This window comes from Oncorhynchus tshawytscha, unplaced genomic scaffold (genome assembly GCF_018296145.1).
Source record: "Oncorhynchus tshawytscha isolate Ot180627B unplaced genomic scaffold, Otsh_v2.0 Un_contig_13382_pilon_pilon, whole genome shotgun sequence".
In the NCBI taxonomy this organism is placed as follows: Eukaryota; Metazoa; Chordata; class Actinopteri; order Salmoniformes; family Salmonidae; genus Oncorhynchus; species Oncorhynchus tshawytscha.
Genome location: NW_024608232.1, coordinates 1,120 through 24,558, shown reverse-complemented (window position 1 = coordinate 24,558; position 23,439 = coordinate 1,120). Strand labels below are relative to the sequence as shown.

Here is a 23,439-nt window from a genome sequence, read left to right as displayed (position 1 = left end):
CCCCCTCATCCCTGTAGACTACCAGGTACCTCCTCTCATCCCTGTAGACTACCAGGTACCTCCTCTCATCCCTGTAGACTACCGGGTACCACCCCCTCATCCCTGTAGACTACCGGGTACCACCCCTCATCCCTGTAGACTACCGGGTACCACCCCCTCATCCCTGTAGACTACCGGGTACCCCCTCTCATCCCTGTAGACTACCAGGTACCCCCCTCTCATCCCTGTAGACTACCAGGTACCTCCTCTCATCCCTGTAGACTACCAGGTACCCACCCCTCATCCCTGTAGACTACCAGGTACCCTCCCTCATCCCTGTAGACTACCGGGTACCCCCTCATCCCTGTAGACTACCGGGTACCCCCTCTCATCCCTGTAGACTACCGGGTACCCCCTCTCATCCCTGTAGACTACCGGGTACCCCCTCTCATCCCTGTAGACTACCAGGTACCCCCTCTCATCCCTGTAGACTACCAGGTACCCCCTCTCATCCCTGTAGACTACCAGGTACCCCCCCTCTCATCCCTGTAGACTACCAGGTACCACCCCCCCTCTCATCCCTGTAGACTACCAGGTACCCCCTCTCATCCCTGTAGACTACCAGGTGCCCACCCTCATCCCTGTAGACTACCAGGTACCCCCCTCTCATCCCTGTAGACTACCAGGTACCACCCCCCTCATCCCTGTAGACTACCAGGTGCCCTCCCTCATCCCTGTAGACTACCAGGTACCCCCCTCTCATCCCTGTAGACTACCAGGTACCCCCCTCTCATCCCTGTAGACTACCAGGTGCCCTCCCTCATCCCTGTAGACTACCAGGTACCCCCTCTCATCCCTGTAGACTACCAGCTACCACCCCCCTCTCATCCCTGTAGACTACCAGGTGCCCACCCTCATCCCTGTAGACTACCAGGTGCCCACCCTCATCCCTGTAGACTACCAGGTACCCCCTCATCCCTGTAGACTACCAGGTACCACCCCCTCATCCCTGTAGACTACCAGGTACCCCCCTCTCATCCCTGTAGACTACCAGGTACCCCCTCTCATCCCTGTAGACTACCAGGTACCACCCCCTCATCCCTGTAGACTACCAGGTACCCACCCCCTCATCCCTGTAGACTACCAGGTACCAGCCCCTCATCCCTGTAGACTACCAGGTACCAGCCCCTCATCCCTGTAGACTACCAGGTACCCCCCTCTCATCCCTGTAGACTACCAGGCACCCCCTCTCATCCCTGTAGACTACCAGGTGCCCACCCTCATCCCTGTAGACTACCAGGTGCCCTCCCTCATCCCTGTAGACTACCAGGTACCACCCCCTCATCCCTGTAGACTACCAGGTGCCCTCCCTCATCCCTGTAGACTACCAGGTACCCCCCCAGACTCTCATCCCTGTAGACTACCAGGCACCCCCTCTCATCCCTGTAGACTACCAGGTGCCCTCCCTCATCCCTGTAGACTACCAGGTACCACCCCTCATCCCTGTAGACTACCAGGTGCCCTCCCTCATCCCTGTAGACTACCAGGTGCCCACCCTCATCCCTGTAGACTACCAGGTGCCCTCCCTCATCCCTGTAGACTACCAGGTGCCCTCCCTCATCCCTGTAGACTACCAGGTGCCCCCTCTCATCCCTGTAGACTACCAGGTGCCCCCTCTCATCCCTGTAGACTACCAGGTGCCCCCTCTCATCCCTGTAGACTACCAGGTGCCCTCCCTCATCACTGTAGACTACCAGGTGCCCACCCTCATCCCTGTAGACTACCTTAATCCATATAACCGTAAACCATATCTGCTTTAGGGCCAATCTAACAGCCCTATGTGGCTCTGGCCCTAAAGTAGTGCCCTATATAGGGAGGGCCCTAAAGTAGTGCCCTATATAGGGAGGGCCCTAAAGTGGTGCCATTTTGATGCAGAGACTGTTTTTAAAATGCTTCCTGTTTCTGGTCCAATCAGCTGACAGGCCAGCCGGTGTTGATCGGGGGGTACGATGGGCACCTGCAGTTACGTCCTGACGGGCACTGAACAGGGCATGACGGAGACATTCGGCACCACCTGCCACGGCGCGGTAAGGCTTTACTACACCTCTGTCGCTTTACTGCACCTCTGTCGCTTTACTGCACCTCTCTGTCGCTTTACTACACCTCTCTGTCGCTTTACTACACCTCTCTGTCGCTTTACTACACCTCTCTGTCGCTTTACTACACATCTCTGTCGCTTTACTACACATCTCTGTCGCTTTACTACACATCTGTCGCTTTACTACACATCTCTGTCGCTTTACTACACATCTCTGTCGCTTTACTACACATCTCTGTCGCTTTACTACACATCTGTCGCTTTACTACACATCTGTCGCTTTACTACACATCTGTCGCTTTACTACACATCTCTGTCGCTTTACTACACATCTGTCGCTTTACTACACATCTGTCGCTTTACTACACATCTGTCGCTTTACTACACATCTCTGTCGCTTTACTACACCTCTCTGTCGCTTTACTACACCTCTCTGTCGCTTTACTACACCTCTCTGTCGCTTTACTACACCTCTCTGTCGCTTTACTACACCCGTCGCTTTACTACACCTCTGTCGCTTTACTACACCTCTCTCGCTTTACTACACCTCTCTCGCTTTACTACACCTCTGTCGCTTTACTACACCTCTCTGTCGCTGTGTTCCTAGGTATGTCCATACTATAACAAGTAGTAACAATGGACTGCATCCATCTGTTCATTATCAAGAACATGTTTTATCTTTTACTCAACATTGAACTCTTGTCTCCAGGGTCGGGCTCTGTCTCGGGCCAAATCTCGCAGGAACATCGACTTCAGGACGTGTTGGACAAGCTGGCAGACAAGGGTATCGCCATCAGGGTGGCTTCGCCCAAACTAGTCATGGAAGAGGTAGGCTTCGCTTCGCCCAAACTAGTCATGGAAGAGGTAGGCTTTGCTTCGCCCAAACTAGTCATGGAGGAGGTAGGCTTCGCCCAAACTAGTCATGGAAGAGGTAGGCTTCGCCCAAACTAGTCATGGAAGGGGTAGGCTTTGCTTCACCCAAACTAGTCATGGAAGGGGTAGGCTTTGCTTCGCCCAAACTAGTCATGGAAGGGGTAGGCTTTGCTTCACCCAGACTAGACATGCTATAGCTACAGTGGGGGGTCGTGGAAGTGGTAGGCTTCGCCCAGACTAGTCATGCTATAGCTACAGTGGGGGGTCGTGGAAGGGGGGGTCGTGGAAGGGGTAGGCTTCGCCCAGACTAGTCATGCTATAGCTACAGTGGGGGGGTCGTGGAAGGGGTAGGCTTCGCCCAGACTAGTCATGCTATAGCTACAGTGGGGGGGGGTCGTGGAAGGGGTAGGCTTCGCCCAGACTAGTCATGCTATAGCTACAGTGGGGGGGGGGTCGTGGAAGGGGTAGGCTTCGCCCAGACTAGTCATGCTATAGCTACAGTGGGGGGTCGTGGAAGGGGTAGGCTTCGCCCAGACTAGTCATGCTATAGCTACAGTGGGGGGTCGTGGAAGGGGTAGGCTTCGCCCAGACTAGTCATGCTATAGCTACAGTGGGGGGTCGTGGAAGGGGTAGGCTTCGCCCAGACTAGTCATGCTATAGCTACAGTGGGGGGTCGTGGAAGGGGTAGGCTTCGCCCAGACTAGTCATGCTATAGCTACAGTGGGGGGGGGTCGTGGAAGGGGTAGGCTTCGCCCAGACTAGTCATGCTATAGCTACAGTGGGGGGGTCGTGGAAGGGGGTAGGCTTCGCCCAGATTAGTCATGCTATAGCTACAGTGGGGGGGTCGTGGAAGGGGTAGGCTTCGCCCAGACTAGTCATGCTACAGTGGGGGGTCGTGGAAGGGGTAGGCTTCGCCCAGATTAGTCATGCTATAGCTACAGTGGGGGGGTCGTGGAAGGGGTAGGCTTCGCCCAGACTAGTCATGCTATAGCTACAGTGGGGGGTCGTGGAAGGGGTAGGCTTCGCCCAGACTAGTCATGTTATAGCTACAGTGGGGGGGTCGTGGAAGGGGTAGGCTTCGCCCAGACTAGTCATGCTATAGCTACAGTGGGGGGTCGTGGAAGGGGTAGGTTTCGCCCAGACTAGTCATGCTATAGCTACAGTAGGGGGGTCGTGGAAGGGGTAGGCTTCGCCCAGACTAGTCATGCTATAGCTACAGTGGGGGGGGGTCGTGGAAGGGGTAGGCTTCGTCCAGACTAGTCATGCTATAGCTACAGTGGGGGGGTCGTGGAAGGGGTAGGCTTCGTCCAGACTAGTCATGCTATAGCTACAGTGGGGGGGTCGTGGAAGGGGTAGGCTTCGTCCAGACTAGTCATGCTATAGCTACAGTGGGGGGGGTCGTGGAAGGGGTAGGTTTCGCCCAGACTAGTCATGCTATAGCTACAGTAGGGGGGTCGTGGAAGGGGTAGGCTTCGCCCAGACTAGTCATGCTATAGCTACAGTGGGGGGGGTCGTGGAAGGGGTAGGCTTCGCCCAGACTAGTCATGCTATAGCTACAGTGGGGGGGTCGTGGAAGGGGTAGGCTTCGCCCAGACTAGTCATGCTATAGCTACAGTGGGGGGGGGGTAGGCCGCCCAGACTCGTGGAAGGGTTAGGCTTCGCCCAGACTAGTCATGCTATAGCTACAGTGGGGGTCGTGGAAGGGGTAGGCTTCGCCCAGACTAGTCATGCTATAGCTACAGTAGGGGGGGGTGGTGGAAGGGTGGGGGGGGTCGTGGAGGCTTCGCCCAGACTAGTCATGCTATAGCTACAGTGGGGGGTCGTGGAAGGGGTAGGCTTCACCCAGACTAGTCATGCTATAGCTACAGTGGGGGGTCGTGGAAGGGGTAGGCTTCGCCCAGACTAGTCATGCTATAGCTACAGTGGGGGGGGGGTCGTGGCTATTGTTATAAAGGCTAACAGTATTTTGTTACCATTTCTAGGCTCCGGAGTCGTACAAAAACGTGTGTGATGTCGTCAACACGTGTCACGATGCTGGAATCAGCAAGAAAGCCATCAAACTACGACCCATCGCTGTGATCAAGGGATAAGGCTGCACCACTCTGCTAGTGACGGCATTGGCCATGGCACTCCCTCCAGGAGCCAATCACCAGGCAGAGAGCTGGCGGAGGAGCCAATGGGGAAGTGTCTGACTGCGAGTGAGCATGTCCGTCTTCATAGACTGACTTGACAAGGGATCGGTTTCCTCCGCTCCACTTCCTGTTTATGACCAGTATGATTTTTTTGACATGGGGGGGGTGATTTGTCCGTTGAGTGATCAATTTAATTGGACCAGATGGGCTCTTTAATATTGTAAAGTTTGAGAGGATGAAGTGTCTTGGGTTTACAGTTCATTCATGGCAAAATCCCTGTGGAATATAACCTTGAGATTCAGGTCAACCACAGATAATAAAATACAAGACGACAGATTTAATGCCTGGTAGTCACTTAGTTCCAACATCTCAAGACAACAAACACTAAAGCTTCACATGGTGAGGAGATGGTTTGGGATCTCGATTCTCTGACCAGATTGATTTCCCTCACTACCTCTCACCCATTGGTAGGAGAAACCCTGGTGTCTGGATTAGTAAACACTTAATGTTGTTTTGATGAACCAATAAAGATACTCATGAAGACAGATTAATACAGGATGTAGATGTGTGGTGTTTCCTTCTCCAGTCCGCCAAAAGTTTGACTGCCTTCAGTCTCCCCTCCACAACCGGTCCTGGTTCTGGGTGGCCAGATGTGATCAGTTCTGTTTTTCCAACAACACATTTAGATCCAGTCTGGATCATCTTTATTTAAATCCATGTTGCATCATATATCCATTAGTCTGGTCTGTAGGTAAGCTGTCTGGGATCATATCTGAATATCCATTAGTCTGGTCTGTAGGTAAGCTGTCTGGGATCATATCTGAATATCCATTAGTCTGGTCAGGTAAGCTGTCTGGGATCATATCTGAATATCCATTAGTCTGGTGAGGTAAGCTGTCTGGGATCATATCTGAATATCCATTAGTCTGGTCTATAGGTAAGCTGTCTGGGATCATATCTGAATATCCATTAGTCTGGTCTATAGGTAAGCTGTCTGGGATCATATCTGAATATCCATTAGTCTGGTGAGGTAAGCTGTCTGGGATCATATCTGAATATCCATTAGTCTGGTCTGTAGGTAAGCTGTCTGGGATCATATCTGAATATCCATTAGTCTGGTGAGGTAAGCTGTCTGGGATCGTAGGTAAGCTGTCTGGGATCATATCCATTAGTCTGGTCTGGAGGTAAGCTGTCTGTGATCATTTCTGAATATCCATTAGTCTGGTCTGTAGGTAAGCTGTCTGGGATCATATCCATTAGTCTGGTCTGTAGGTAAGCTGTCTGGGATCATATCTGAATATCCATTAGTCTGGTCTGTAGGTAAGCTGTCTGTGATCATTTCTGAATATCCATTAGTCTGGTGAGGTAAGCTGTCTGTGATCATTTCTGAATATCCATTAGTCTGGTCTGGTGAGGTAAGCTGTCTGTGATAATTTCTGAATATCCATTAGTCTGGTCTGGAGGTAAGCTGTCTGGGATCATATCCATTAGTCTGGTCTGGTGAGGTAAGCTGTCTGGGATCATTTCTGAATATCCATTAGTCTGGTCTGGAGGTAAGCTGTCTGGGATCATTTCTGAATATCCATTAGTCTGGTCTGGAGGTAAGCTGTCTGGGATCATATCCATTAGTCTGGTCTGGTGAGGTAAGCTGTCTGTGATCATTTCTGAATATCCATTAGTCTGGTCTGGAGGTAAGCTGTCTGGGATCATTTTAAGGGAGAATGTAATTGGCATGCCGACTGTAGGAATGTCCACCAGGGCTGTTTCCATAAGCTGCATCCAACGTCGTTTTAGTGAGTGAATTTGGGAGACTGTCCAACCGGCCTCAACTGCAGGTGAAACCACGCCAGCCCAGGTGCTCTACATCCGATTTCTTCACCTGCGGGATCGCGTGAGGGGGGTGCTGAGGAGTATTTCTGTCTGTAATGAAGCCCTTTTGTCGGGACAACTCATTCTGAGTGGGGGCCCTCCCAGGCCCACCCATGGCTACGCCCCTGCCCAGTCATGTGAATGCCATAGATTACATTCTAATGGATTTATTTCATTAAATGAACTGTAACGGAGTTTAAATCATTGACATGTTTGTTCAGTATATATTTAACAGGCAGGTTAGCATTACCAAACACATTTCCTCAGTGGTCAAGCTGAATTGTGAGTAACAGTTGGGTATAAAATGCTGTTGGTTATAGTCAGTCCTATGGATCATGCTGCTCACACCTTTAATGACGACACAGACTCACCTTTAATATTACATATGTCAAAACAACAAACAACAACTAACCATCAAACTAATTTATTTACATCCCAACATATTATTCCTTCTTTACAATAAAACGTAATATTTACATTTTGATCCACTGTTAATTCCTTCTGGAAGTGACGGTGTCGTAACGACCACCGGGGTAAACACCTCCCTAGTCAGTCTGGTCCAGAGTTCTCCTGTTGAGGGCAGAGTGGATGACTTCACTCAGTCACACCCCCCCTGAGGGGACTGAGGGCAGAGTGGATGACTTCACTCAGTCACCCCCTGAGGGGACTGAGGGCAGAGTGGATGACTTCACTCAGTCACACCCCCTGAGGGGACTGAGGGCAGAGTGGATGACTTCACTCAGTCACCCCCCCCTGAGGGGACTGAGGGCAGAGTGGATGACTTCACTCAGTCACACCCCCTGAGGGGACTGAGGCAGAGTGGATGACTTCACTCAGTCACACCCCCTGAGGGGACTGAGGGCAGAGTGGATGACTTCACTCAGTCACACCCCTGAGGGGACTGAGGGCAGAGTGGATGACTTCACTCAGTCACACCCCCTGAGGGGACTGAGGGCAGAGTGGATGACTTCACTCAGTCACACCCCCTGAGGGGACTGAGGGCAGAGTGGATGACTTCACTCAGTCACACCCCCTGAGGGGACTGAGGGCAGAGTGGATGACTTCACTCAGTCACACCCCCCCCTGAGGGGACTGAGGGCAGAGTGGATGACTTCACTCAGTCACACCCCCCTCATTCCCTATATAGTGCACATGTTGCCCAGGGCCCTATAGTGGACCTTCTGTTAAGCGCCCCCCACCAACAGACAGTAAGTACAGCTGAGATGCAGTTCCTGATATTGTCTGATTTTTTTTAGATCACAAACCAGGTCCTATTCTTTCTGAGGGGACTGGGGGTAGAGAACCTCATTCAGGGCAGGTCCTAGTCTTTCTGAGGGGACAGAGGGTAGAGAACCTCATTCAGGGCAGGTCCTGTTCTGTCTGAGGGGACTGAGGGTAGAGGAGAACCTCGTTCAGGGCAGGTCCTATTCTGTCTGAGGGGACTGGGGGTAGAGGAGAACCTCGTTCAGGGCAGGTCCTGTTCTTTCTGAGGGGACTGGGGGTAGAGGAGAACCTCGTTCAGGGCAGGTCCTATTCTGTATGAGGGGGCTGAGAGTAGAGGAGAACCTTATTCAGGGCAGGTCCTATTCTGTCTGAGGGTAGAGGAGAACCTCGTTCAGGGCAGGTCCTAGTCTTTCTGAGGGGACAGAGGGTAGAGGAGAACCTCGTTCAGGGCAGGTCCTATTCTTTCTGAGGGGACAGAGGGTAGAGGAGAACCTCGTTCAGGGCAGGTCCTATTCTTTCTGAGGGGACTGAGGGTAGAGGAGAACCTCGTTCAGGGCAGGTCCTAGTCTTTCTGAGGGGACTGAGGGTAGAGGAGAACCTCGTTCAGGGCAGGTCCTAGTCTTTCTGAGGGGACTGAGGGTAGAGGAGAACCTCGTTCAGGGCAGGTCCTAGTCTTTCTGAGGGGACTGGGGGTAGAGGAGAACCTCGTTCAGGGCAGGTCCTATTCTGTCTGAGGGTAGAGGAGAACCTTATTCAGGGCAGGTCCTATTCTGTCTGAGGGGACTGGGGGTAGAGGAGAACCTCGTTCAGGGCAGGTCCTATTCTTTCTGAGGGGACAGAGGGTAGAGGAGAACCTCGTTCAGGGCAGGTCCTATTCTGTCTGAGGGGACTGGGGGTAGAGGAGAACCTCGTTCAGGGCAGGTCCTATTCTTTCTGAGGGGACTGGGGGTAGAGGAGAACCTCATTCAGGGCAGGTCCTATTCTTTCTGAGGGGACAGAGGGTAGAGGAGAACCTCGTTCAGGGCAGATCCTATTCTTTCTGAGGGGACTGAGGGTAGAGGAGAACCTCGTTCAGGGCAGGTCCTATTCTGTCTGAGGGGACTGGGGGTAGAGGAGAACCTCGTTCAGGGCAGGTCCTATTCTTTCTGAGGGGACTGGGGGTAGAGGAGAACCTCATTCAGGGCAGGTCCTATTCTTTCTGAGGGGACAGAGGGTAGAGGAGAACCTCGTTCAGGGCAGGTCCTAGTCTTTCTGAGGGGACTGAGGGTAGAGGAGAACCTCGTTCAGGGCAGGTCCTAGTCTTTCTGAGGGGACTGGGGGTAGAGGAGAACCTCGTTCAGGGCAGGTCCTATTCTGTCTGAGGGTAGAGGAGAACCTTATTCAGGGCAGGTCCTATTCTGTCTGAGGGGACTGGGGGTAGAGGAGAACCTCGTTCAGGGCAGGTCCTATTCTTTCTGAGGGGACTGGGGGTAGAGGAGAACCTCATTCAGGGCAGGTCCTATTCTTTCTGAGGGGACTGGGGGTAGAGGAGAACCTTATTCAGGGCAGGTCCTATTCTGTCTGAGGGGACTGGGGGTAGAGGAGAACCTCGTTCAGGGCAGGTCCTATTCTTTCTGAGGGGGACTGGGGGTAGAGGAGAACCTCGTTCAGGGCAGGTCCTATTCTTTCTGAGGGGACTGGGGGTAGAGGAGAACCTCGTTCAGGGCAGGTCCTATTCTTTCTGAGGGGACTGGGGGTAGAGGAGAACCTCGTTCAGGGCAGGTCCTATTCTGTCTGAGGGGACTGGGGGTAGAGAACCTCATTCAGGGCAGGTCCTATTCTGTATGAGGGGGCTGAGAGTAGAGGAGAACCTTATTCAGGGCAGGTCCTATTCTGTCTGAGGGGACTGAGGGTAGAGAACCTTGTTCAGGGCAGGTCCTATTCTGTCTGAGGGGACTGGGGGTAGAGAACCTTATTCAGGGCAGGTCCAATTCTGTATGAGGGGACTGAGGGTAGAGGAGAACCTTGTTCAGGGCTTGAGTTCATAAAGAATATCTGATCTAGTCCGACCTCTTCTTATTCATAACATCCTCCATCAGCACTCCTACCGAAACACCATGAATAGAGGCCCTGACGTTCAGGACATCCTGACAACGTTCTGAGGGACAGGGGTACCTGACAACGTTCTGAGGGACAACCTGACAACGTTCTGAGGGGCAGGGGTACCTGACAACGTTCTGAGGGACAGGGGTACCTGACAATGTTCTGAGGGGCAGGGGTACCTGACAACGTTCTGAGGGACAACCTGACAATGTTCTGAGGGACAGGGGCACCTGACAACGTTCTGAGGGACAACCTGACAACGTTCTGAGGGACAGGGGTACCTGACAACGTTCTGAGGGACAACCTGACAACGTTCTGAGGGACAGGGTCCCTGACAACGTTCTGAGGGACAACCTGACAACGTTCTGAGGGACAGGGGTACCTGACAACGTTCTGAGGGACAACCTGACAACGTTCTGAGGGACAGGGGTACCTGACAACTGGAACAGAAGGTAAAGTAAATGCAGAATAAACCAGAGGTCTGTCCTGTCTGTCATCCACCATTACAGAGTTCACGTCAAACTAAAACACATCCTACCCCAACCATCCCATTTCTTCCACAACAGAAAAATCTAGAAAAATCTGTCAAGCCAGCCCTTTTATTTAGTCCATCAATTCATTGACAGGGCAAAGAGAAACAAAACCTCCACGTTCAACCACTCAAATGAAAGACATCTTGAAAAAAAATACATGTTTATAAACAATAAATCCTAATCGTTAGATTGTGTTCAGGTCATTGTTGGATCATTACCAACAGACAGATGAGGCCTCAGGCCTGTTCAAGGATACTTGGTATTCTACTACGGAAGCCTCGTTCCATAAGCCTTCCTCTATACTCTAGTTTACTTCCTGTCTTGCAGAGAATCCAACCAATCACATCTTCACTTGACCAGGGTACCACCCCAGATGGAGAGCACGTCCTTGATTGGGCCTGGATCAGTGGAGGGGGGTGTGGTCATCCCAGTGAAAGCCTCCTTGACCACTCGTGTCGTTGTGTCTTGGCTCCGTTCCCTCCCACGTGGACAGGATGGGCGGGGTTATGCAGTTACCTTCAGAAGTGCTAAGGCCGCTCCTTTGCTAAGCTCTCCGTCTTTAAGATCTCTCTCCGTCTTTAAGATCTCTCTCCGTCTTTAAGATCTCTCTCCGTCCGTCTCTCTCTCTGTCCGTCTCTCTCTCTGTCCGGCTGTCCGTAGTACTATCTCACTACCAGTCTTCTCTTAGTTTCCAGTGTCCTCTCTCAATCCTTCCAGCTCGGTTCGTATTTACAGTTTGGCTCGCTGAAAGAAAGCCTGTGGAGAGAGAAAGAGACGAGAGAGAGAGATGAGAGGCAGACAGAGGAGAGACGAGAGAGATGAGATTCAGACAGAGAGAGAGACGAGAGAGATGAGAGGCAGACAGAGAGAGAGACGAGAGGCAGACAGAGAGAGAGACGAGAGGCAGACAGAGAGAGAGACGAGAGGCAGACAGAGAGAGAGATGAGAGGCAGACAGACAGAGAGAGAGAGAGGAGGCAGACAGAGAGAGAGAGAGAGGCAGACAGAGAGAGAGATGAGAGGCAGACAGAGAGAGAGACGAGAGGCAGACAGAGAGAGAGATGAGAGGCAGACAGAGAGAGAGATGAGAGGCAGACAGAGAGAGAGATGAGAGGCAGACAGAGAGAGAGATGAGAGGCAGACAGAGAGAGAGATGAGAGGCAGACAGAGAGAGAGACGAGAGGCAGACAGAGACTCTTGTCAGATGTCACTGCTAGTCTCAAGACACAGGCGACAGAGTGGAGATGTTTCCAAGGCAACAACCAGCTGACTACGTACCTTCATGTAGTTTTTGAGGACCTTGGCGTCCGGCTGCTGAAGCACTTGACACACTTCCTGTGACAGGAAGAGGAGGAGGAGTGTTACAGAACTAGGGAACAGGTTACATTTCCATGCTCGCTTCAGCTGTGATTTGTATGGTTATCCGACAGTGGTACCTGTGTGATGTCAGGTGACACCTGTAGAGAAGGGAGGTACTCCTGTTGAAGGTACTGGATAAACTCCGGACCCTGCCGAACAGGAAGTACAAAACATGACGACAAACACCATGTCAGCCGTGCATTCATTCAGGTCCAAGTTCAAGATAGATCAGGTTCTCATCCAGACGAGCACAACGGAAAGGAAAACCAAACTGGAGCTTACCCTTCTGAGATGAATCATTTTCAACGTCAGAGCACACTCTGACAACGTCTGGAGGAAGAACAACAAAACAAGTTTTGTGAAATGAGTCCAAACGTCTAGGATGTAGAGAGACGTGTCTGATAAATCTGGTTCCAGGTACTCACCAGGACGGTCTGAGCGTCTGTGAGATCAAAGGATGGTTTGAGAGGAGCCAGGAAGCATGCTGGGACGATGTGTTTATAGATGAAGTCTGGGAAACCAGCCATACCGTCTTTACCTCCTGAAGGACAAAACATCAGTCCCGGTTCAAAACGTCTCACTTTTACACCAGGGGTGTATTCATTAGTGCAAACCGTAGAAAAAAGGTTTTACAATGAAAACAAGAGTTTCTGTCTGGATAAATTCAGCAAGGTCCCTGCCCGTTTCAGCACAAAAGGTTTCCAGTGAACACAAACCAGTCCAAGACAAAAAACAAACTAATATCGGCTGGTTATGTTTCCAGAACAACTGTTCCCATCTGTACCCACAGTCCATTTCTGTTTGGAAGGATCCACAGCAGCAAGACAGGTGGTTGGATACGGAGGGAGGATACAGGGAGGACAACTTTGGATCGGAGGGAGGGAGGGACGGTGGTTGGATCTGTACGGAGGGAGGGACGGTGGTTGGATACCGAGGGAGGGTACGGAGGGAGGGAGGGACGGTGGTTGGATACCCCAGGGAGGAGGGTCGGAGAGGGAGGGAGGGACGGTGGTTGGATACATTTCTGGTTTGGAGGGAGGATCCACAGGGAGGATACAAGACAGGTGGTTGGATACGGAGGGAGGATACGGAGGGAGGGAGGGACGGTGGTTGGATACGGAGGGAGGGAGGGACGGTGGTTGGATACGGAGGGAGGGAGGGACGGTGGTTGGATACGGAGGGAGGATACGGAGGGAGAGAGGGACGGTGGTTGGATACAGGGAGGGAGGGGGGACGGTGGTTGGATACGGAGGGAGGGAGGGACGGTGGTTGGATACGGAGGGAGGACGAGGGAGAGAGGGACGGTGGTTGGATACGGAGGGAGGATACGGAGGGAGGGAGGGACGGTGGTTGGATACGGAGGAGGCAGGTGGTTGGATACGGAGGGACGGTGGTTGGATACGGAGGGAGAGTGGTTGGATACGGAGGGACGGTGGTTGGATACGGAGGGAGGCACGGTGGTTGGATACGGAGGGACGGTGGTTGGATACGGAGGGACGGTGGTTCTCACCCCAGAGTTCCACCAGCTTGGACAAGATGATGAAGCAGGTCTTCTGGGCGATGGGGTCGGGGAAGTCGACAGCTCCCTGGATGATGGTGAACAGAACCCGCTCTACGTTCTCAACACCTGAGGAGGAACCACACACTTAGAACCACACAACAAACATTTATAGCTGAGGAACCACACACACTTAAAACCCTGGAGAACCACGCAACAAATATTTATAGCTGAGGAATCACACACACTTAGAACCCACTTAATGTTCTCAACACCTGGGTAACAGAACACACACGCAGAACCCTGGAGAACCACAGTACACACTGAGCAGCAGCTCACCCTGGTTGGCCAGGACTTCGTTCATCCCACTGGAGGTTATCGTCTGTATGAAGGTGAAGTAGCTTCTACGTAACATTTGTTTCTCCAGAGCTGCTGCCTGGTCGTTGTCCTCAGCAGGTCGACACAACACCTCAAAGATGGCCAGGACCAGAGGCATGAACACCTGCTGCAGGAACGGAGACACCTGGTCCTGGAGAGGAGAGAGACAGAGAGGACCAGAGGCATGAACACCTGCTGCAGGAACGGAGACACCTGGTCCTGGAGAGGAGAGAGACAGAGAGGACCAGGGACATGAACACCTGCTGGTCCTGGAGGAGACGAGACAGACAGGGACATGAACACCTGCTGGTCCTGGAGAGGAGAGAGACAGAGAGGACCAGAGACATGAACACCTGGAGAGAGACAGAGACATGAACACCTGCTGCAGGAACAGAGACACCTGGTCCTGGAGAGGAGAGAGACAGAGACATGAACACCTGACTGCAGGAACATGAGACACCTGGTCCTGGAGAGGAGAGAGACAGAGAGGACCAGAGACATGAACACCTGCTGCAGGAACAGAGACACCTGGTCCTGGAGAGGAGAGAGACAGAGACATGAACACCTGCTGCAGGAACGGAGACACCTGGTCCTGGAGAGGAGAGAGACAGAGAGGACCAGGGACATGAACACCTGCTGGTCCTGGAGAGGAGAGAGACAGAGAGGACAGAGACATGAACACCTGCTGGTCCTGGAGAGGAGAGAGACAGAGACATGAACACCTGCTGCAGGAACAGAGACACCTGGTCCTGGAGAGGAGAAGAGAGGACAGAGACACCTGGTCCTGGAGAGGAGAGAGACAGAGACATGAACACCTGCTGGTCCTGGAGAGGAGAGAGACAGAGACATGAACACCTGCTGGTCCTGGAGGGAATGGAGACATGAACACCTGCTGGTCCTGGAGAGGAGAGAGACAGAGACATGAACACCTGCTGGTCCTGGAGAGGAGAGAGACAGAGACATGAACACCTGCTGGTCCTGGAGAGGAGAGAGACAGAGACATGAACACCTGCTGCAGGAACAGAGACACCTGGTCCTGGAGAGGAGAGAGACAGAGACACCTGGTCCTGGAGAGGAGACACCAGGTCCAGGGAATGGGGACATTATTTTCGCTAACCCTAAACCTTTTAGCTGGCCTGTTAGCAGTCAGTCCTCTACCATAGATATTTGGTAAGGGCCGGTTTCCTGGACAGATGAATCTTAGTCGTGGACTAAAACCCTTCCTATGGAGATCCTAACTTAGTCCAGGAAACCAGCCCCATGTCCTCTAACTGTGTAGCAGGTCCCTGGTTACCTTGAACTTAGCGGTGATCTGACTGATGAGGGGTATGAACTCCTGCAGGTCCTTGGCCTCGCAGTCCTTCAGCATGTGTTCCGATGCCGCAGGGACGAAGGGCAGGACCTCTTCTTCGAGACAGATGATCATGCGGTGGAGGAAGGAGCGGACAGCGCTACGCAGAGACCCCCTCTGGACAGGACAGCTCAGTGCAGGCAGGAAGGTCTGCAGACAGTCTCTGTAGACTTCAGTACATCCACACTGCTTCACTGTCTGCTTGTTGCTGAACGCCTTACTGGTACGACTAGAGGGGGAGGGGGGAGAGAGACGGAGGGAGGGGGAGAGAGAGAGGGGGAGAGAGAGAGAGAGAGAGAGAGAGGGGGAGAGAGAGGAGAGAGAAAGAGGGAGAGAGGAGAGAGGGAGGGAGAGGGGGAGGAGAGGGAGGGAGGGAGAGAGAGAGAGAGAGGAGAGAGGGGGAGAGAGGAGAGGGAGGGAGGGAGAGAGAGAGAGAGAGAGAGAGAGATAAAGAGGGAGAGAGGTAGGGAGAGGGGGAAGGAGAGGGAGGGAGGGAGAGAGAGAGAGAGAGAGAGAGAGAGAGAGGGAGAGATAAAGAGGGAGAGAGGTAGGGAGAGGGGAAGGAGAGGGAGGGAGGGAGAGAGAGAGAGAGAGGGAGAGAGAGAGGAGAGAGGATGTAGAGATAAAGAGGGAGAGAGAAAAGGGACCCAGAGAGAAGGGAGAGGGGAAGGAGATTAGGGTTTTTGAGAGATAAAGAGTTTCAGGTCTATAAGATAAATAGTCAGATGTTTTATGCATTATGTGGGTTGAATGCTGAGAACAGAATGAAATAAATGGAGATTACTGCTCATCAGAGGGGGAATTAACCATTTATTCACATGACTTTAAGACACACGAGAGATAAATGACCAGAGCATTATCTCTGGAGACTACATGACCAGGGATTATCTCTGGAGACTACATGACCAGAGCATTATCTCTGAGACTACATGACCAGGCATTATCTCTGGAGACTACATGAAGGAGATTATCTCTGGAGAGAGAGAGAGATTATCTCTGAGACTAGAGAGGAGAGATTATCTCTGGAGAGACCAGGCATTATCTCTGGACTGACCAGATGACCAGGGATTATCTCTGAGAGACTACATGACCAGACATTATCTCTGAGAGACTACATGACCAGGACTACATTATCTCTGGAGAGAGATGAGAGACATTATCTCTGAGACTACAGACCAGAGATTATCTCTGAAGACTACATGACCAGGACATTATCTCTGGAGACTACATGACCAGACATTATCTCTGAAGACTACATGACCAGAGATTATCTCTGGAGACTACAGGAGAGGGATTATCTCTGTAGACTAGCAGGACCAGAACATTATCCCAGAGAGACTACATGACCAGGCATTATGGTTTGAGGACTACATGACCAAATTATCTCTGAAGACTTATGCATTATGTGGGTTGAATGCTGAACAGAATGAAATAAATGGCCATTATCTCTGGAGACTACATGACCATTTATTCATCTTTGACAGACTACATGACCAGACATTATCTCTGAAGACTACATGACCAGACATTATCTCTGAAGACTACATGACCAGGCATTATCTCTGAAGACTACATGACCAGGCATTATCTCTGAAGACTACATGACCAGACATTATCTCTGAAGACTACATGACCAGGCATTATCTCTGAAGACTACATGACCAGGCATTATCTCTGAAGACTACATGACCAGGCATTATCTCTGAAGACTACATGACCAGACATTATCTCTGAAGACTACATGACCAGGCATTATCTCTGAAGACTACATGACCAGGCATTATCTCTGAAGACTACATGACCAGGCATTATCTCTGAAGACTACTGTACATGACCAGACATTATCTCTGGAGACTACATGACCAGACATTATCTCTGAAGACTACTGTACATGACCAGACATTATCTCTGAAGACTACTGTACATGACCAGACATTATCTCTGAAGACTACTGTACATGACCAGACATTATCTCTGAAGACTACTGTACATGACCAAAAGTATGTGGACACCTGGTCTTCCAACAACTCAGTGTTGGTATATCAGGGTTAGTGTTGGTATATCAGGGTTAGTGTTGGTATATCAGGGTTATCAGTGTTGGGATATCAGGTAGTGTGGTATATCAGGGTTAGTATTGGTATATCAGGGTTAGTGTTGGTATATCAGGTTAGTGTTAGTGCTGGTATATCAGGGTTAGTGTTGGATATCAGGGTGTTGGTATATCAGGGTTAGTGTTGGACTATATGATATCAGGGTTAGTGTTGGTATATCAGGTTAGTGCTGGTATATCAGGTTAGTGTTGGTATATCAGTGTTAGGTATATCAGGTTAGTGTTGGTATATATCAGGGTTAGTGTTGGTATATCAGGGTGTTGGTATATCAGGGTTAGTGTTGGTATATCAGGGTTAGTGTTGGTATATCAGGGTTAGTGTTGGTATATCAGGTTAGGTATATCAGGGTTAGTGTTGGTATATCAGGGTTAGTGTGGTATATCAGGTTAGTGTTGGTATATCAGGGTTAGTGTTGGTATATCAGTGTTGGTATATCAGGGTTAGTGTTGGTATATCAGTGTTGGTATATCAGGGTTAGTGTTGGTATATCAGTGTTGGTATATCAGGGTTAGTGTTGGTATATCAGGGTTAGTGTTGGTATATCAGGGTTAGTGTTGGTATATCAGTGTTGGTATATCAGGGTTAGTGTTGGTATATCAGTGTTGGTATATCAGGGTTAGTGTTGGTATATCAGGGTTAGTGTTGGTATATCAGGGTTAGTGTTGGTATATCAGGGTTAGAGTTTGGATATTTACCTAGCGAAGCCAACAGCGTGACTCAGACAGTCGGCCAGCGCAGCCTGCCTCTCCTCCTCCCTCTCAGAGGCCAGTTTGGCCAGCAGCAGACGGAAGGCGTCGGTCAACGGGGTCAGCAGGGATCTCATCAGAGCCTGCTTCCTCTCGGCGGGACTCTCTCCGTGGACGATCAACACCCCCGCCGTCTCAAATATAAACAGCTGGTCATCGCTGGTCAGCAGCGCAGGGAAACCGTTCTCCTGAGGCACATATGGGGAGGGGAATGAAGGTCAGTACAGGGGAGGGTAATGTATGGAGGGGAATGAAGGTCAGGACAGAGGGAGGGTAATTTATGGAGGGGAATGAAGGTCAGGACAGAGGGAGGGGAATGAAGGTCAGTACAGAGGGGGGTAATGTATGGAGGGGAATGAAGGTCAGTACAGAGGGAGGGTAATGTATGGAGGGGAATGAAGGTCAGTACAGAGGGAGGGTAATGTTGCTAACCTTTACGATAGCAAATTTCAATTTACAAAAAAAAAAATGACGTTTTCGTCTTTTGAGCTTCTAGTCATGAAATCTATGCAGCCTACTCAATCACTTTTCATAGCTACTGTTTACAGGCCTCCTGGGCCATATACAGCGTTCCTCACTGAGTTCCCTGAATTCCTATCGGACCTTGTAGTCATAGCAGATAATATTCTAATCTTTGGTGACTTTAATATTCACATGGAAAAGTCCACAGACCCACTCCAAAAGGCTTTCGGAGCCATCATCGACTCAGTGGGTTTTGTCATGTCTCTGGACATGTCTCTGGACCCACTCACTGTCACAGTCATACGCTGGACCTAGTTTTGTCCCATGGAATAAATGTTGTGGATCTTAATGTTTTTCCTCATAATCCTGGACTATCGGACCACCATTTTATTACGTTTGCAATTGCAACAAATAATCTGCTCAGACCCCAACCAAGGAACATCAAAAGTCGGGCTATAAAACAAAGATTCTTTGATGTCCTTCCAGACTCCCTCTGTCTACCCAAGGACGCCAGAGGACAAAAATCAGTTAACCACCTAACTGAGGAACTCAATTTAACCTTGCGCAATACCGGCGATGCAGTTGCACCCCTAAAACTAAAAACATTTCTCATAAGAAACTAGCTCCCGGTACACAGAAAATACCCGAGCTCTGAAGCAAGCTTCCAGAAAATTGGAACGGAAATGGCGCCACACCAAACTGGAAGTCTTCCGACTAGCTTGGAAAGACAGTACCGGGCAGTATCGAAGAGCCCTTACTGCTGCTCGATCATCCTATTTTTCAAACTTAATTGAGGAAAATAAGAACAATCCGAAATGTATTTTTGATACTGTCGGCTAACTAAAAAGCAGCATTCCCAAGAGAGGATGACTTTCACTTCAGCAGTGATAAATTCATGAACTTCTTTGAGGAAAAGATTATGATTATTAGAAAGCAAATTATGGACTCCTCTTTAAATCTGCGTATTCCTTCAAAGCTCAGTTGTCCTGAGTCTGCACAACTCTCCCAGGACCTAGGATCAAGAGAGACGCTCAAGTGTTTTAGACATATATCTCTTGACACAATGATGAAAATAATCATGGCCTCGAAACCTTCAAGCTGCATACTGACCCTATTCCAACTAAACTACTGAAAGAGCTGCTTCCTGTGCTTGGCCCTTCTATGTTGAACATAATAAGCGGTCTCTATCCACCGGATGTGTACCAAACTCACTAAAAGTGGCAGTAATAAAGCCTCTCTTGAAAAAGCCAAACTATCGGCCTATAACGAATCTCCCATTCCTCTCAAAATTTTTAGAGAAAGCTGTTGGCAGCAACTCACTGCCTTCCTGAAGACAAACAATGTATATACGAAATGCTTCAGTCTGGTTTTAGACCCCATCATAGCACTGAGACGGCACTTGTGAAGGTGGTAAATGACATTTTAATGGCATCGGACCGAGGCTCTGCATCTGTCCTCATGCTCTGTAGACCTTAGTGCTGCTTTTGGGTACCATCGATCACCGCATTCTTTTGGAGAGATTGGTAACCCAAATTGGTCTACACGGACAAGAGGCCTGGTTTAGATCTTATCTGTCTGAAAGATATCAGTTTGTCTCTGTAATGGTTTGTCCTCTGACAAATCAACTGTAAATTTCGGTGTTCCTCAAGGTTCCGTTTTGGGACCACTATTGTTTTCACGATATATTTTACCTCTTGGGGATGTTATTCGAAAACATAATGTTAACTTTCACTGCTATGGGATGACACACAGCTGTACATTTCAATGAAACATGGTGAAGCCCTAAAATTGCCCTCGCTAGAAGCATGGTTTCAGACATAAGGAAGTGGATGGCTGCAAACTTTCTACTTTTAAACTTGGACAAAACAGAGATGCTTGTTCTAGGTCCCAAGAAACAAAGGATCTTCTGTTGAATCTGACAATTAATCTTAATGGTTGTACAGTCGTCTCAAATAAAACTGTGAAGGGCCTTTACAGGATCTCTTTTTGAAGAACATATCAAGACCATTTCAAGGACAGCTTTTTCCATCTACATAACATTGCAAAATCAGAAACTTTCTGTCCAAAAATGATGCAGAAAAATTAATCCATGCTTTTGTCACTTCTAGGTTAGACTACTGCAATGCTCTACTTTCCGGCTACCCGGATAAAGCACTAAATAAACTTCAGTTGGTGCTAAATACGGCTGCTAGAATCCTGACTAGAACCAAAAATGTGATCATATTACTCCAGTGCTAGCCTCTCTACACTGGCTTCCTGTCAAAGCAAGGGCTGATTTCAAGGTTTTACTGCTAACCTAGAAAGCATTACATGGGCTTGCTCCTACCATCTCTCTGATTTGGTCCTGCCGTACATACCTAGGTAACTTCACAAGACGCAGGCCTCCTAATTGTCCCTAGAATTTCTAGGCTGGAGGCAGGGCTTTCTCCTATAGAGCTTCATTTTTATGGAACGGTCTGCCTACCCATGTCAGAGACGCAAACTCGGTCTCAACAAGTCTTCACTGAAGACTCATCTCTTCAGTGGGTCATATGATTGAGTGTAGTCTGGCCCAGGAGTGGGAAGGTGAACGGAAAGGCTCTGGAGCAACGAACCGCCCTTGCTGTCTCTGCCTGGCCGGTTCCCCTTCCACTGGGATTCTCTGCCTCTAACCCTATTACAGGGGCTGAGTCACTGGCTTACTGGGGCTCTCTCATGCTCCCTGGAAGGGGTGCGTGTACCTGAGTGGGTTGATTCACTGAGTGGTCATCCTGTCAGGGTTGGCGCCCCCCTTGCTCCAGCAGGATCTTTGTGGGCTATACTGCCTTGTCTCAGGATGGTAAGTTGGTGGTTGAAGATATCCCTCTAGTGGTGTGGGGGCTGTGCTTTGGCAAAGTGGGTGAGGGTATATCCTTCCTGTTTGGCCCTGTCCGGGGGTGTCCTCGGATGGGGCCAAGTGTCTCCTGAGGTCCTGTCTCAGCCTCCAGTATTTATGCTGCAGTAGTTTATGTGTCAGGGGGCTAGGGTTAGTTTGTTATATCTGGAGTACCTTTCCTGTCCTATTCGGTGTCCTGTGTGAATCTAAGTGGTTCTCTAATTCTCTCTTTCTCTCTCAGAGGACCTGAGCCCTAGGACCATGCCCCAGGACTACCTGACATGATGACTCCTTGCTGTCCCCAGTCCACCTGGCCGTGCTGCTGCTCCAGTTTCAACTGACCTGGGCCCTGGGACCATGCCCCGGGGCCTGACATGATGATTCCTTGCTGTCCCCAGTCCACCTGACCGTGCTGCTGCTCCAGTTTCAACTGTTCTGTATTATTATATGACCATGCTGGTCATTTATGAACATTTGAACATCTTGGCAGAGGTGGCCACCCCACATAGTCTGGTTTCTTCCTAGGTTTTGGTAATGTCTAGAGGTTTTTACAGCCAGGTGCTTCTAGCACCTGCATTGCTTGCTGTTTGGGGTTTTAGGCTGGGTTTCTGTACAGCACTTTGAGATATCAGCTGATGTACAGGTCTGTATAAATACATTTGATTTGATTTAATGTATGGAGGGGAATGAAGGTCAGTACAGGGGAGGGTAGCTCCAGGGGTAATGTGAAGAGGATAATGTATAGGGGAGAGGTAACTTACAGGAGGTGCTAGCTCTGTAGCAGGTCTGTAGAGGGTAATGTGTAGAGGGTAATGTATAGAGGTAACTTACAGGAGGTGCTAGCTCCAGCAGGTCTGTAGAGGGTAATGTATAGAGGTAACTTACAGGAGGTGCTAGCTCCAGCAGGTCTGTAGAGGGTAATGTATAGAGGTAACTTACAGGAGGTGCTAGCTCCAGCAGGTCTGTAGAGGGTAATGTGTAGAGGGTAATGTATAGAGGTAACTTACAGGAGGTGCTAGCTCCAGCAGGTCTGTAGAGGGTAATGTGTAGAGGGTAATGTATAGAGGTAACTTACAGGAGGTGCTAGCTCCAGCAGGTCTGTAGAGGGTAATGTATAGAGGTAACTTACAGGAGGTGCTAGCTCCAGCAGGTCTGTAGAGGGTAATGTGTAGAGGGTAATGTATAGAGGTAACTTACAGGAGGTGCTAGCTCCAGCAGGTCTGTAGAGGGTAATGTATAGAGGGTAACTTACAGGAGGTGCTAGCTCCAGCAGGTCTGTACAGGGTAGGGGTAAACACAAAGGTGCTTTACTAGCAGGTCTGTAAACAGAGTACAGGTTGGGGTCAAACTTACAGGAGAACCTCCAGCAGGTCTGTAGAACTATTACTAGATTACTGTAAACAGAGGTGCTACAGGGTCCTGGGGTCAATGTCACAAAGAACCTTCTAGAACTGGCAACTGTAAACAGAGGACAGGGTTGGGGTCAAACACAAAGAACCTTGAGAACTATTACTGTAAACAGAGGACAGGGTTGGGGTCAAACACAAAGAACCTTCTAGAACTATTACTGTAAACAGAGGACAGGGTTGGGGTCAAACACAAAGAACCTTCTAGAACTATTACTGTAAACAGAGGACAGGGTTGGGGTCAATCACAAAGAACCTTCTAGAACTATTACTGTAAACAGAGGACAGGGTTGGGGTCAAACACAAAGAACCTTCTAGAACTATTACTGTAAACAGAGGACAGGGTTGGGGTCAATCACAAAGAACCTTCTAGAACTATTACTGTAAACAGAGGACAGGGTTGGGGTCAATCACAAAGAACCTTCTAGAACTATTACTGTAAACAGAGGACAGGGTTGGGGTCAAACACAAAGAACCTTCTAGAA

General features: G+C 50.1%; 1 protein-coding gene and 3 long non-coding RNA genes across 4 annotated transcripts; 2 read left to right on the top strand and 2 right to left on the bottom strand.

The window, feature by feature from the left end:
• Positions 1 to 2,827: 2,827 nt before the first annotated feature.
• On the top strand, positions 2,828 to 5,633 carry LOC121843345. The gene is made up of 2 exons (XR_006081505.1): positions 2,828 to 2,905; positions 4,933 to 5,633. It is a non-coding gene; the product is annotated as an uncharacterized LOC121843345 (long non-coding RNA).
• Positions 5,634 to 7,305: 1,672 nt separating this feature from the next.
• On the bottom strand, positions 7,306 to 7,752 carry LOC121843344. Its single transcript, XR_006081504.1, has 2 exons — positions 7,699 to 7,752; positions 7,306 to 7,609 (listed from the first exon to the last, which is right to left on the bottom strand). It is a non-coding gene; the product is annotated as an uncharacterized LOC121843344 (long non-coding RNA).
• A 576-nt stretch (positions 7,753 to 8,328) lies between these two features.
• Positions 8,329 to 22,827, bottom strand: LOC121843346 (exportin-T-like; the record flags this gene model as incomplete). The annotated part of the gene is made up of 12 exons (XM_042312963.1): positions 8,329 to 8,879; positions 9,348 to 9,550; positions 9,710 to 11,546; positions 12,068 to 12,124; positions 12,226 to 12,297; positions 12,431 to 12,478; positions 12,574 to 12,689; positions 13,659 to 13,775; positions 13,986 to 14,175; positions 15,319 to 15,604; positions 18,182 to 18,420; positions 22,801 to 22,827. Coding segments are annotated over 10 exons (1,179 nt in total), but the record flags the coding sequence as incomplete, so codon positions are not given.
• Positions 17,497 to 17,910, top strand: LOC121843343. Its single transcript, XR_006081503.1, has 3 exons — positions 17,497 to 17,541; positions 17,759 to 17,818; positions 17,891 to 17,910. It is a non-coding gene; the product is annotated as an uncharacterized LOC121843343 (long non-coding RNA).
• Positions 22,828 to 23,439: the final 612 nt, after the last annotated feature.